Raw genomic sequence first — 13075 nt, 5'->3', positions numbered from 1 at the left:
TGTGACGCCATCTCGGCGCGACTCTTCATTTCCTTAGAGTTAGCTGGCTTCTCCGCTTGAGCTATGCCGAAAGTCGTTTCCCGGTCGGTGGTCTGCTCTGACACCCGGGATCGCGAGGAATATGATGACGGCGAGAAGCCCCTCCATGTCTACTATTGTTTGTGCGGCCAGATGGTCCTGGTGCTGGGTGAGTGGCGGGAAACTGCTGCAGCGAGACGTCGGGCTTTTTTTTTTTTTTTTTTTTTTTTTTTTTTTTTTGGAGACAAGTTGCTCAGGTCGAACTTGAATTCACTCCGTAGCTTAGAATGACCTCGAACTTGCCGGTGATCCTCCTGCATTACAGGCGCGCGCCACCACTCTAGGCTCAGGATATTTTTAAGTGGTTCTAAGCGACGAAATCTTTCTTCATTCCTTTAGATTGTCAATTAGAGAAATTACCTATGAGGCCTCGGGACCGGTCTCGCGTGATTGATGCTGCCAAACATGCTCATAAGTTTTGTAACACGGAAGATGAGGAGACTACCTATCTTCGGAGGTAAGGGCTTAATGCTCTGTCTATTTCCCTGCTGTGTTGAGGTCTGTTTGTGAAGAATGTAAATTATTCTATGTAGTGTTGATCAGCTCACATAGTTAGGTCTGATACTTTGACATTTGTGTTAGTAGTCTAACTTATGCTAATGCAGCAAATTCTTTCTTGTACTTTGTTGAAATGGTACTGAAACTTTATTCTCTTTGCATTTGATAGCTGTGATGTTCCAATTACAGGTTTGAATGAGTTTGTACAGCCTGCAACTTTAGTTGTTGCTATCGATATTATTTGCAGGGCCTTAGTCTTCCAGGATGAGCACTCTCCTACAGAGTTAACATTCCCAGTCTGTAAGCTGATGCATGCCATCGTGTACCAGGTACTGAGCTAGGTACCAGATCTGTGAATGAATAGAGCAGTCTATATTAAAGACGTCAGTGAGGAAGCTACCATATGGTAGAAGAAGAAAACTATGTACTAGAAGCTGTCTTCTAACCTCCAGACAGGCAGGCCATGGCAGCTCCATCCGTGCCCACAACAGATAATACAAAAACCCAAAAATTTAAAAGAAAAAACAAAAAATGCTCATGTTGCCTAGGTTATATGTAGGTGAAGGCTATGGGTCCCAGGAATAGAATGTGGGTCATCAAGTTTGGTGGCAAATGCCTTATTTTCTGAGCCATCTCTCACTCTTGAATGGATTTTTCCCCAGCAATACACAGCGTTCCATGGCTCATCAGTGCATCACTTCACTATCTGCCTGTATCATGTGGCTTTTTCTGTGCCTTTTAATTTTTATAAATTTTATTTTCTCTGTATGGATGTTTTGCCGGCATGCATGTTTGTGTATCATTTGTGTGCCTGGTGCATACAGAGGCCAGAACAGGAACTGGAGTTGCAGTTGATAATGAGCTGCCATGTGGGTACTGGGAATAGAACCCGCGTCCTCTGGAAGAGTAAACAGTGCTCTTAACCTCTGAGCCATCTCTCCAGTCCTTCTTCTCTTATTATTTTAAGATTTTGTTTATTTTCATTTGTTTGTTTTTCTGACAGTCTCTTTTATAGCACAGGCCTGGAATAGGAGGCTACTTAGCGGAAAATGACCTTAATTCCTGATCCTCCTGCTTGTATCTCTCAGGGGCTCAGATTACATGGGTCACTTTGTGCTGTGTTTGATCTTCCCCCATTATTTAGAAATCTGGTTTTGAAAACTATCAACTAGCTTTAGGATCACTGTAGTAATTACATATAATATTTATAGAAAGTTAGGCATATAATAGTATTATGCATTATTCAGTTAGTACAGAAAGCAATTGCATTAGTTAGGGATTCTATTGCTGTGAAGAGATACCATGACCATGGCAACTCTTATAAAGGAAAGCATTTCTTTGAGGTAGGGGCTTACAGTTTTCGAGGATTAGTCCATTATCATCATAGCAGGGAGCATGATGACATGCAGGCAGACATGGTGCTGGAGAAGGAACTGTTATGTTGATATGCAAGCAACAGGACTGTTTCACTGGATGTAGTTTGAACATAGGAGACCTCAAAGCCCTTCCTCCAACAAGTCCACACCTACTCCAAAAAAGCCACACCTAATAGTGCCACTCCCTTTGGGGGCCATTTTCTTTCAGACCACCAGCAATTTAATACAACAAGTCTGCAGTCTCCTGTAACATCACAAACCTGGTCAAGAAAACTACTGGGTGACCCTAGACTGAAGTAGAAACCCTGAAATCTGATCAGCCTTACCCTTAGGATGAATCAGCTATAGTACTAACCATACTTAGTAGCAAGTAGTACCTTATTTAATGGCAGGTCCTAGGCCGGGGACTTGTAGCCAAGCCACTCTTGGGGTTCAGAGTTCCTAGAACTTACCAACAAGCAAGCACACTCCCCTTTGACATAGTTCATGCTCTAGTCTTGTGCAGCTTTTCCAAGGGCTTACTCTGTGCTCTTTGGCTAGCCAAGGCAGAATTCTAGTCTCTTCTTAGTGTTCCTCTTTTTCGCCAGTTGCTGAGCACACATGGCCCATCTTTCCCACCTACTTCTTGAGTGAGAATAATAATTTGTGTTATTTTTTTCTCTTTTTTTTTGACACAGGTTCTCACTATGCAGCCTAGTCTGGCCTTCAACTCAATCCTCCTGCTTCAGCCTACCATGTGCTGGGTTTACAGACAAGTGCCACCATACCCAGCTATGTCTTTATTTTTCATTCTAGGACTTCTAGGTTACCTGATTTATTGTCTTATAATTGTTCATAGAATAATCTGGCAGTGTTTTTATGTCTATAATACTGGTAGGAAATTCTTGGGTTTTAAGTCCTGATGACTTCAGACATTCTCTCTATATAGCAGCAATTCCATGAATACACCATGTATATATGGACTATTTCATTCAAATGAAATCCCACTTTCTATCAGAGCTGTGGCTCGAGCACCATCTCTTCATGAAGTTTCTGTGGCTTCTCTCAGACAGTGTGGTGCTGCCACCTCTGCTGCTATTACAGATTGCTCCACTTAAGAATTTAGCTTGGCTGGGCAGTGGTGGCACACACCTTTGATCCTAGTACTCAGGAGGCAAAGGCAGATAGATCTCAGAGTTTGAGAACAGCCTGGTCTGCAGAGTGAGGTCCAGGACAGCCAGGGCTACACAGAGATGCTGTGTCTCAAGAAAAGAAAAGAAAACTTTTAACTTTGTCAACGAGATGCAGTGGCTTACAACTGTTATCCTAGCATGTGGGAGTCTGAAGCAAGAAGATTGCTTTGAGTTTAAGGCCAGCCTGGGCTACATAGGCAAACTCTAGATCATCTTGGGCAGCGTCAATAAGATCTTATCTCAGAAAAAGCTTCTTGATTACCAGTTTAGTTTCTTTATTTAGATGAATCCATTTACTATTTATTGTACATCTTCTCTGTGTACAGTTCTTTTAATTTTATGTGTATGTTATTTTACCTGCGTGTCTATTTCTTTACCACATGTGTACCTCACAGAGGTTAGAAGAAGGCATTGGATCCCTGGAACTGGAGTTACAGACAGTTGTGAACCACCATATGGATGCTGGGAATTAAACCTAGTTACTTTGGAAGAGCAGTCAGTGCTCTTAACTGCTGAGCCCTCTCTCCAGTCCCTATATCTAGTGTTTTGCTCAGCTCTGGAGATAGAGAGATAAGGCAAAGTCTGTCTGATCTCAGGGGATGGATGATGGAAATGATGAAAAAATAATAAATAGAAAAAGCAAGTAATTATGATTATTAAAACCATATGAACAAAACAAAGGATTGGTAGAGAAAGTCACATGAGAACTTCTTTGAAAATGTAATCAGGAATGTGGAAGAGGGAGACTGGATAAGATGCTGTAGAAACCAGTTATGTTCTTAGATGGTACTAGGGAAGCCACTTCTGCCTCTATTTAGAGAGTGATTTGGAAGAAGAAACTAATGGGAGCAGATTCTAGAATAAGTGGTTGGATTAGGAATTCAGGTTGAAGAAGTGCTGTCTATGTTCTGACATACATGGCAGACAGTGAGAGCAAAGAGAAATAAGTTATGACTATAGAAATGTACTGACTATAGAACAATCTAAGATTTCCACATATTGCAAAACAAAAAATCAAAGACAAATAAGAAACTGAGAAAGAAACACTTGCAAGACTTATTAATAGTGCAAGTCTCCTTAACGTAAAAGAAAAAATTGACTCAAAAGATATGAACCAACAGTTCACAAAAATGAAACGCACAAATGGCTGTCACTTTAGCACTAAGGTGTCTGCCTTCAGTTTTGAAAAAGGAAATGCAAATTGACAGGTCTCATTTTCTTTTCCCTTTGTTTCTGAGATGCGTATTGCTATGTTACCCAGGTGGGTCTCAAACTATAATCTTCCTGCCCCAGCCTCCTGAGTACATGCTATTGCATCCATGAAGATCTAATTTTTCACGTGTGAAATTGGCTGGGATGCACTTAGCTAACATACACTATCAGTGAGGCAGTAGAGAAACAGAACTCTTAATACATTGCTGCTAGTGTAAATTGGTGCAAGTTCTCTAGAGAATAATTTCGTAGTATGGTGGTTTGACTGAGAATGGCCTCCCATAGGCTTATTTGAATGCTTGGTTCCCAGTTGGTAGACTATTGGAAAGGATTAGGAGGTGTGGCCTTGTTGAAGGAAGTATGTCACTGGGAATGGACTTTCACTAACACCAGACCCAGATTATTTATAATACACTAGCCAATGAAATGCTAAGAAATAATTAATACTGCATTGCTTAGGGGATAATGATGAGAAAATATTTGCATTTCAGTACTAATACAACTTTGTGCTGTGTGTGTATGTTTTTGCATGCACATAGGTGCATGGGTGTATATATACATGCATAATCTAGAACTGAATGCTAGGGTGTCTTCCTCTGTCACTGCATTTTATTTCCTTGAGACAGGGTCTCTCACTGAACCAGAACTTTGCCATTTCAAATAGGCTGACTGACCAGTGATCTATCAGAATTTGCATATCAACTCCCAGTGCTGGGGTTACAGGCATACACATAGCCATGGCTGGCTTTTTATGTGAATCCTGGGGATTCTAACTTGGGTCCTTGTTCTGGCAGAACAAGCACTCTTACTCACTGAGTCATCTCCCCATCCCCTGACACAACTTTTGTCTAATATTTTCTGTCCATAGTTGGTGGAGTCCACAGATTTCAGAAGCTGTGGGTGCAAAGAGCTGACTGTATAATTGGTTGCTGCTATATTATTGTGACTATCATTGTTGATACTACAAGACCAATCATGATTTTGACTATTAATACTGCTACCCGTTTCTCTGCTTAGCTAGCATTATCATTAATTGCTCACAACCCTCTTAGTTGCTCAGTACATGCTCGTGAGAGAAGGATTGCATGCTGGGGTTATATATTTAATACATGCTTAATTAGTCGATCTACGAAATGAAGAACTTCTGAACTTTTACCATGAGTTATGATAAGAGGTGAATGATGGGGAAAATGAGCTAGGAGGTTAATTGGTTATGAGATTTGCTTGTAAGTTTTCATTTTTTAACTTCCATTTTCTGTGTAGGCCTGAGGGCATTGAACGTCAATACAGAAAGAAGTGTGCAAAGTAAGTATCGACAGTGTGGGTTTTTCTGAGCATGGATCAGTAAAAGCATACTGTGTTAGGGAAATAATCTCTTTTTGATCTCGGTAATCTCAAAGGCCTTCAAACCAAATTCTAATATGCTTTCCAAAGATGCTAGTTAAATCCACCCCGACCAGCTGATTACAAAAGTAAGGAAAAGGAGGATCTTTTTTTTTTCTCAGAGGCAGGGTCTTGATATGTAGTTCAGTCTAGCTTTGAGCTTTTGCTCCTTTGCCCTAGCCTCCCAAGTACTAGGATTGTACGCATGCACCACCACACCAGGCAAAAAGTTGAGTTTTTAACATAGTATAATTTGAAAGATCAAGATGTAATATGTCTGCAGTAAAATGCACCCATCTAAATATTCAAGTCGATGAGTTTTGACAGAAAAATACAGTAAAATAATGCCACCCCCATCATGATAGAAAACATTTCCAGCACCCTTCACCCTTCTCCCTGGTAGTCCCTGCTTTATGTCATAGTACTTTCACCGTTCCTAACATCTCTGTACAAATACATGTCTTTATACCTTCTGTCTTTCTCTTTTCCTTTCCCTCCTTCCCTCCCGCCGTCTCTTTCTTCTCTGCACATGTCCATGACATGGAATACATGTCGGACTCAAAGGACAACTTGCAGAAGAGTTTTGCCTTCTTGCATGTGGGTGTTGGGGAATCGAACTCAGGCTTTCCAGCTTGACAGCAGACTCCTTTTCCGCTCAGCCATCTCACTGGCCTCTAGACCTAGTTTTCCTCAGTTTGTCATTTTAGGGATTCATCCAGGTTGTTATATGTATCTTTTTTTAACTGCTGACTCTCCCATCCTATTAGTTCATTTACTCATTCACAGTGGCTTTTATTTTTGAGCATTCCATTGTGTCAGTTTGTTTACCCATTTACAATGAATTTGAGTTGCTTCCAGTGTAGGCTATTTATTATCTGTAAAGTTGCTGTGAGTATTCTAGATAGATTTTATTGTCAATATATATTTTCTTTTGAAGTAGAATTGTCTGAGTCATAATGGAAAATGTGACACAATATAATTTAGTTCCAGGTTTACATATAAAATCTATTATTAGACTATAAAGCTAAGAATCTTAAAGGATGTTATTTAAAGCAAAACTTCCAGCTTTAGGCTATTAATAGTAAGAATATTAGTGAGTTCAAGTTTTGTCATTGTTGTTTTGAGATGGGATCTCTCTGTGTAGCCCTGGCTATCCGAGAACTTACTATGTAGACCAGGCTAGCCTTGAACTCACCTGCCTCTGCCTCCAGAGTGCTGGGATTAAAGACCAGCCTCTATGCCTGGCAGTTAAGTTCAATCTTTATGTAATGACAGTTGTGTCTTAGCTCTCAAAAGACTCAGAGTAGGAGCATTGAAGCAGAGGAAAACAGGTAGAAGATAGGAAGGCTTGGAGCTCCTCACCATACTGGATTGATGAGGCTGGTTTTTATCATATCTTGTAGGTCTACTTTTTAGCTCAAAAAGCATAATGGTCAGCCAAAGAAAGTGTTCGTTTTCTCTGCTGCTGTAAAGGCGACAGAATGCCCAAGCCAGTGCTAAGACACCTGAGCGTAACAGTAGCAGTTTTTTACTACAAAGCCAATAGTAGCATTACATAGCATTTCCCAAATTTTGTCTAGTGTCAAAAATAACCATGTGGAATGCCGTTGAAAAGAGCAGAGTCCCAGGCCTTACTCACCCCCTACATTTGCCAAACCAGGATCTTATGGGCGAGGCCTAGGAACCTGATCAGAAATTTCAACATGCATCCTAATTGATTCTCGCCCAGTCCGTTAGGAGAAAGGAGAACATTTTATGCCACAAACAAAGCTCTTCCGAGAAAGCAAGTCTCCTTTGTAAGTCATGCTTTGGGGTGTAGAACCAGAGCTTTGCTGAGATTCACTCCCTGTTTGCAGGTGTGGGCTGCCGCTCTTCTACCAGTCCCAGCCGAAGAATGCACCTGTAACGTTCATCGTGGATGGAGCAGTAGTGAAATTTGGTCAAGGCTTCGGGAAAACCAATATATATACTCAGAAGCAAGAGCCTCCTAAGAAGGTAATTATCATCCGAGGGCACAGGCGACTTAATATAGCTACACATTTAGTCCCGAGTTTCATTAATGCTGGGGATCATACGTAGTACTCGAACATGTTACGCAAGACCCACTGAGCTGGAGCACTGCCCCCTAAGCTTTAAAATAAAGAAACTTTCACCTATACATCTATAATATTATTTATTAAGAAAATGCAATTGTTGTGTATAGGCAGATATTATAGAACTATGATATTTATTATTTGCTTGATATGCAGTAATCTTGTAAGGTTACAAATTGTATAATTTTTATTTTCCTTTTTTCAGATTTTTTTCTTTTTAGAAGAAAAGCCAATTAAATCCTCAATGAATTAGAATGATTTTTAAATATACTCAAAACTCCCTAAATAGTGGACTGGAGAGATAGCTCAGCCATTAAAGGCTAGCCTCACAACCAAAAATATGAGTTCGGTTCCCAGCACCCGCAGCTGTCTCTCCAGCTACCTTTTGCCAGGTAGTGGTGGCACACACCTTTAATCCCATCAATCAGGAGGAAGGCAGAAGCAAGCAGATCTCTGAATTCGTGTTTAGCCTGGTCTATAGAGTGAGTTCCAGAACAGCCAGGGCTACATAGAAACTGACTCTCAAAAAAAAAAAAAGAAAGAAAGAAAAGAAACCCAAAGCCTCAAAAGGAAATGCTTGAAAACACTGACATTAGCATGTCCTGTCCCTAAGAGACAGGTATTCTCACACCGTTCCTGTACACAGACGTGCACACAAATGCACGTGCTTCCACGGCTCATGGATCCTTGTGAGGTGACCTTAGCTTGATACCTTTCCTTCTCTTCTAGGTGATGATGACCAAGCGGACTAAAGACATGGGCAAGTTCAGCTCTGTTACTGTGTCTACCATTGATGAGGAAGAAGAAGAGATAGAGGCTGTAAGTGCTTAGGCTTTCACGGGAATTGGAATCGGGGAGGAGGAGTAAGGCGACTCTGGTTAGAGCCTCTGCGGAGCAGAACAGTTGGCAGCCTTGCTTTCACATCCTGCTCTGCTAGTGAGAAACTCAGTGCTATTGGGAGTACCTGTTTCCCTGAATGGGAGGGACATCTATAAAATGAGAACAAGAAATGTGGATTCTCTCATCACTTTTTAATTTTAAAACTACTGAACTGGATTCAGACCTGACAGTTCAGGCCTATAATCCCAGTGCTCTGGAGGTTTAGACGGCAGCGTCTTAAGTTCAGGGTCTGCATGTATTACATAGCAAGATCCTATCTCCAAAACAAACCAACAATAAATAAGGTACTGGACTGAAAAATTTTCAGTTCCTCCCAGGCAGGCGCTGATGGTTTGAGTCTGTCCTTAGCAGTAACAGCAGTTACTTTTCTGGTATTTCAAGCCAAGTGTTTTTTATGGAGGGATGTTATCAAATGATCACCATGGAAACCTGAAGTCTCCTGAGTTATTGAGAAGATGAAGAGTTGGAAGTGTAGGGAGGCCTGCTGTTTGAGTTCCAATTTCTGGACTTGAGTAGTGCAAATAACTCCTGAGGTCTTGATTGCAGTTCCTGGTAAGTGCGCTGATCTGAAGGCCCTTCATTTTCCCTATAGAGAGAAGTTGCCGACTCCTATGCACAGAATGCCAAAGTGATTGAAAAACAGCTGGAGCGCAAAGGCATGAGCAAGAGGCGACTGCAAGAGCTGGTGAGTGGCATGGGGGAAGGGCGCAGGCCTCCTGGCTTGGATTTCTTGCTTTGAGTGATTTGCAAAGGCTCTGGGAAGTTACTAGTATAGTTGGCTGCCACCTTCCTCACCCCAGGCTCTGACTGTGTTGGTAAATAGTGACTGGGGTCTAGCACTAATTAGAAATCTTGTTTGCCAGCCCTAACTTGGGTGATGGTTAAACCTGCTACTTGCTCGCTAGGGTCAGGATTAAGGGCTGGGGTTTTGAGTGCTCTCCAGTACGTGATGACATACAGTTGTGCTACCTCAGTTTACCCAAATTGGGGCTGTCATTGCTTTTAAAGCACTGCTAGTTTTCTGCTTCATCCACGGGATTAACTTGGAGCATGATATTTCTATGTAGGGTGGGACCTACATTTTTAAATTTTTTAGGTTAGTTTATATAGTGAGTTTCTTCATGGCATTTCATAAGAAGTGTCTCATTATCTTTGTTCTCATTCTTTCCCCACCCCATACTTTCCCCACCCCACAGCCTTCCATGTTCCCACCCCACAGCCTTCCCATGTCCCCACCCCACAGCCTTCCCATGTTCCCACCCCACAGCCTTCCCATGTTCCCACCCCACAACCTTCCCATGTCCCCACCCCACAGCCTTCCCATGTCCCCACCCCACAGCCTTCCCATGTCCCCACCCCCTCTGGTTGGTTTGCATAGTCTCCCTCCTCTGCTTTTTTGTTTTCTTTCTCTCTTTTTTTTTTCAAGACAGGATTAGTCCAGGCTGACCTGACAGTTGCTATGTAAGCTGGTTTTGAACTCCTGATCCTCCTCCCTCTAGCTCCCTAGTTCATGGATTACTGGTCTCCATTCTGCTTCTCCTTCTGCTTTCTTAGCACACATCCCTCCTTCCCCTTGATGGTCTACACACACATAGACATGTAATTTTATATCTAGCTTTCATGAGCCAGAGTTTTGAATTGATGGATAAGGATTGTAAAAACCACGTTTGGCTTATACACTGAGCAGTTAGGGCGAGTGGGACAGCTAGAATAAAGAAGAAATGTTAAGAATTTCATGTGATTGTGATGTATCAGGGCATACTTTTTTTTCTTTCCAGGCTGAATTGGAAGCCAAGAAAGCAAAAATGAAAGGGACTCTGATCGACAACCAGTTCAAATAATTCAGATCTTTCTGAGTTCAGACTGGAGGCCGGCACTTAGATCAAGATGAAAGAGCTTCTTGATTTCATGGTCTCGTTTCTGTGTCCCAGGAAGAATCTTTCTGACCATCCCATTGAGTTCCCTGCATTGTTGTTCTTGTCTTTTACTGAAATCCTTGACTCCATTTCACTTGCTTTCTAGGAGGTAGATTGTTTTCAAAATCTTTGTATAAAGTAAGTTTTCTGTCTTACTTGTCTTTGAGACAAGTTCCTGGTACACACTGGAGGACGGCCTTGAACTTGTGAACCTGATGTCTTAGCCTCTCCGGTGCTGTAGCTGCAGGAATGCACCACCGTGCCTGGCTTCCCTGTCGGTCCTCTTCTATGATGTCTTTAGGGCTAGATAAGTCTCTAGTTTCTAAGGTTGGTGGATTTTTTATTTCGTCTTTAAAATTTTTGAAAAAAAATATGGTATGAGAGGAAAGTTGCAGGAATTAAAATTAATTCCTTCTAATTTTTAAAAGGTGGATCCTTTTAAGAGATTCTGTCTCTGATCTTCAAACTATCCTTAGAATTAACTAGGGTTTGAATCATTCTCTTGTCGTCAGTAGAAATCAGTTAGAAACCCGAATCTGCAGAAAAATTTCTTTACTTAAAATAGTAGAGTTATATGTGAGCCATGCCATATGAAACTACAGAATCAAAGAAGGAAAAGCCATGTGGCTGGGGGTGTAGCTCAGTAATGGAGTACATGCTAGGCATGTGTGAGGACATCCCCAGCACCAAAAACAAAAAAAGAGAAAGAGCCAGATTGCCGATGCAGGGGTAGGGTAGCTCAGGTCTGAATGAAAATATGGCCTTGCTAAGTAACCCAAAGGAGCTAGTCAGTCAGCTGGGAGAATTACTGTGAGTACACAGGAGGGGGCATAGTGAGAGTAGATTATCTGTTGGGTGTCTTGTTTTCCATTTGCTATGTGCAGAAGCCTGTTTGAAGTGTGTCATTCCTTCAGTGATGTCAGTATCCACGTGGTTCTTCCCATATTCCTATCTGTTTGCCTGTATTGCAAGGCGTGAGGAAACATGGAGTGTGTTGCCCTCCTGGTGTTATCTCTGACCAATTGCACTTTTAAGACTTGTTTGTGAGGTGCTGTCGGGAAGTCATTTTCTTTGCCTTTTTTTCTGATTTCATTACTTGCAGGGAAAAGTAGGCTAGAGTGGATGTACAGTTGAGCTCGCAAAAACTGGGCCAAAGAGGATTGGGAATGCTGGGAATGCACAGACTGGTACCATGTTACCACCTTCCCAGTTACTCCGCAGCCAGTGAATGGGATCTTCCTTTGGCTAATTCTTCACCTCCTTTCCTCTCCTAGTTGTGAGACAGAATTGACATTGTATGAATGACCAACTGTGTCCACCAGACAATGACCTCTGCCTTTACTCCACTTTATCCCCACATTCCTATGTGCACAGCTTGGATATACTTACACCTCCTCAGACATTCAGGCTTCTAGTCTCTGGCCACAGCCTCTGATTATTGCTAGTCTCACGGACTTACTTCCTTGTAGACCTTTTTAGGTGTGTGTTTAGACTTGAGGGGCTCTTATTTTGTTAGTAATAATGAAACCTAATAGTAATAGCAGCATTAATACTCATTACTCTCCACTGAGTACTTGGTGTGTGTCAGATGCTGTGGAAAGCACTTTAGAGGTATTGGCTCTCTCTGACAATACCTCCTATGATAGTTAACTCTTGTCATCACCTTTTTCAAATGAATACCCCTGAAGCTCAGACTTCAAGTTCCCCAAGAGCCACTAGCCAGGAATTGGGAAAGCCAAAAATCTGACTTTAAAACTCAAGCTCTACTATGCTGAACTGCTTCTCCTGTGGAATCTTTATTTATATGTATGTATAGTTAGATCAGAACATAAATCATTTTGAAAAATCAAGTGACGTGCAATGTAAAAATATTCAGCTAGAGAACCCCCTAAAGCAATTCTGTGATTATACTTCTACATGTTTTCTGAAATATTTGCTGTTAGATAAATCCTAACCATTTCAACTTCTGGCTCAAGTTACAAATTTTGCTTCCTTAACGATATGAAACATTATGTCATTAATATCAAGTGAGTGTGTACATTTCATTTTTCTCTTTTTATTAAAAAGTATTGAAACAATATGATGTACTTTCTCTATTAATTTCTAATGTTTTTATAAGCAAATGTGTTAATTTTAATAAAAAGAGCCATATTGAAATTTTGGAAAGTCATACTCTCTTTTCTTTTTGCAAATGATCAACTATGACAAAATATGAAAATGTTATGAAATGTTCTCACTCTAATAGATGGTGACATTTGTAATTGTGACTGTCATTTAAGAGAATTTGAAAAGCTTTTTAAAGACTAAGCTATCTTGTTGGGTGTCCTGGCATGCACATCTAGTTCTAACACTTAGGATCACTTTTGTTCAGGAGTTTAAGACCAACCTGGGCACCATAGCAAGCAAGACTTTCTCGAAAAATAAAATATAAAATATATAAATAATAG

General features: G+C 41.1%; 1 protein-coding gene across 1 annotated transcript; it reads left to right on the top strand.

The window, feature by feature from the left end:
* Steep1 (STING1 ER exit protein 1) lies at positions 1-12785 on the top strand. Its single transcript, XM_048450408.3, has 7 exons — positions 1-187; positions 418-535; positions 5600-5641; positions 7576-7714; positions 8542-8631; positions 9305-9397; positions 10491-12785. The coding sequence occupies exons 1-7, from the start codon at positions 64-66 to the stop codon at positions 10551-10553; spliced, it is 669 nt and encodes a 222-aa protein (XP_048306365.1). The 5' UTR covers positions 1-63; the 3' UTR covers positions 10554-12785.
* Positions 12786-13075: the final 290 nt, after the last annotated feature.

This window comes from Myodes glareolus, chromosome X (genome assembly GCF_982192425.1).
Source record: "Myodes glareolus chromosome X, mMyoGla1.1, whole genome shotgun sequence".
NCBI classification, from domain to species: Eukaryota; Metazoa; Chordata; class Mammalia; order Rodentia; family Cricetidae; genus Myodes; species Myodes glareolus.
The sequence above is the reverse complement of the archived record's forward strand: the minus strand, read 5'-3'. Positions and strand labels throughout refer to the sequence as shown.

Bases quoted from the DNA above. Each gene is read 5' to 3' on its own strand.
- Steep1 (XM_048450408.3), top strand. From the start codon at position 64: ATGCCGAAAGTCGTTTCCCGGTCGGTGGTCTGCTCTGACACCCGGGAT. The intron at 5,642-7,575 runs GTAAGTATCGAC...CCCTGTTTGCAG, and splicing joins TACAGAAAGAAGTGTGCAAA to GTGTGGGCTGCCGCTCTTCT. The intron at 9,398-10,490 runs GTGAGTGGCATG...TTTTCTTTCCAG, and splicing joins AGAGGCGACTGCAAGAGCTG to GCTGAATTGGAAGCCAAGAA.